At 34.9% G+C, this 1,093-nt stretch overlaps 1 protein-coding gene across 1 annotated transcript; it reads right to left on the bottom strand.

The window, feature by feature from the left end:
• Positions 1-363: 363 nt before the first annotated feature.
• On the bottom strand, positions 364-792 carry LOC130998448 (putative glycine-rich cell wall structural protein 1). The gene has a single exon (XM_057923863.1). The coding sequence runs from the start codon at positions 790-792 to the stop codon at positions 364-366; it is 429 nt and encodes a 142-aa protein (XP_057779846.1).
• Positions 793-1,093: the final 301 nt, after the last annotated feature.

Raw genomic sequence — 1,093 nt, 5'->3', positions numbered from 1 at the left:
TAAGCTCTTCATATTCATTTACATATAGATCATGTTGAAAAAATTGTATTTTTCTAAGAATACATCCATTCTAGATCTCATATCCTTTTACCCAGAAGCATACTTCACAATTATAAATTTTAATAGTTGTAATCTCTTGCGAAAAATAATGAGCTAAATTCAATTTTTAGGTTGTTGTTTATCATGAGAAACTTTTGTGATTATAATACATATATATAAATATATTTTTATCGCTTCATTAATTCAATAAAACAGGAGTATTACATTTACATCAATACATGCTTATATGCACACTCAATCGTAGGTATGTGGACTTTATTTTATAGTTATACATTACAATGTCCACCACCAAATCTTTGTTCCTCAATTGCAACCATGACCCTTATCACATTCGTAACCCTTATCACAATTTCTACCCTTATAACATCTGTGATCCTTACCACCTTTGCCAACACCTTTACCAATACCACTACCCATACCATTACCGTTACCGGAACCAAATCCATATGCTTTGGCTTTTCCCCATCCACCTTTATAACCACCTCCTTCAGCTTCAGCTCCACCTCCACCTCCACCTCCACCTTGGCCAGAACCAGAAGCAGCACCAATACCATTTGCTGAACTGGACTGATCTAGTCCGTCAAGTTCATCACCAACTCTAGTAAAGCTAACTGCAACACCGAATCCACCACCAGGCATTTCTTTTACAAGCTTTCGGCCATTGCCCATCTGCACTACCACCAACAACATCATCATGACAAACACCAAACCATTTCCTAAAATTTTCCCCATTTCTTCTTGAATTATGGAGAAAAATTCAAGAGCTTCAAGCAAATTTTGTTGTGATTCGTCTATCAAAACCTCTGATTCTATTTATAGACATTGATCGGCAAACTTCCATAAATGCATGCATTTTGAGACATTTAATTATACATATTCTAGGGTAAGATATCATCCCTTGTCAATTTCTCATCTTAATATTATCATCATTGCAATTTTACACAACATCTCACTATGACTTTGCCTAATTACCTATCCTTAATTACATTTCTTTATCTAATTGATTGCATGGAATTAGTTGGCACGCATGAAA

The sequence above is a fragment of the Salvia miltiorrhiza genome, chromosome 8 (assembly GCF_028751815.1).
Source record: "Salvia miltiorrhiza cultivar Shanhuang (shh) chromosome 8, IMPLAD_Smil_shh, whole genome shotgun sequence".
Lineage (NCBI taxonomy): Eukaryota > Viridiplantae > Streptophyta > Magnoliopsida > Lamiales > Lamiaceae > Salvia > Salvia miltiorrhiza.
This window is presented reverse-complemented; position numbering and strand designations above follow the sequence as displayed.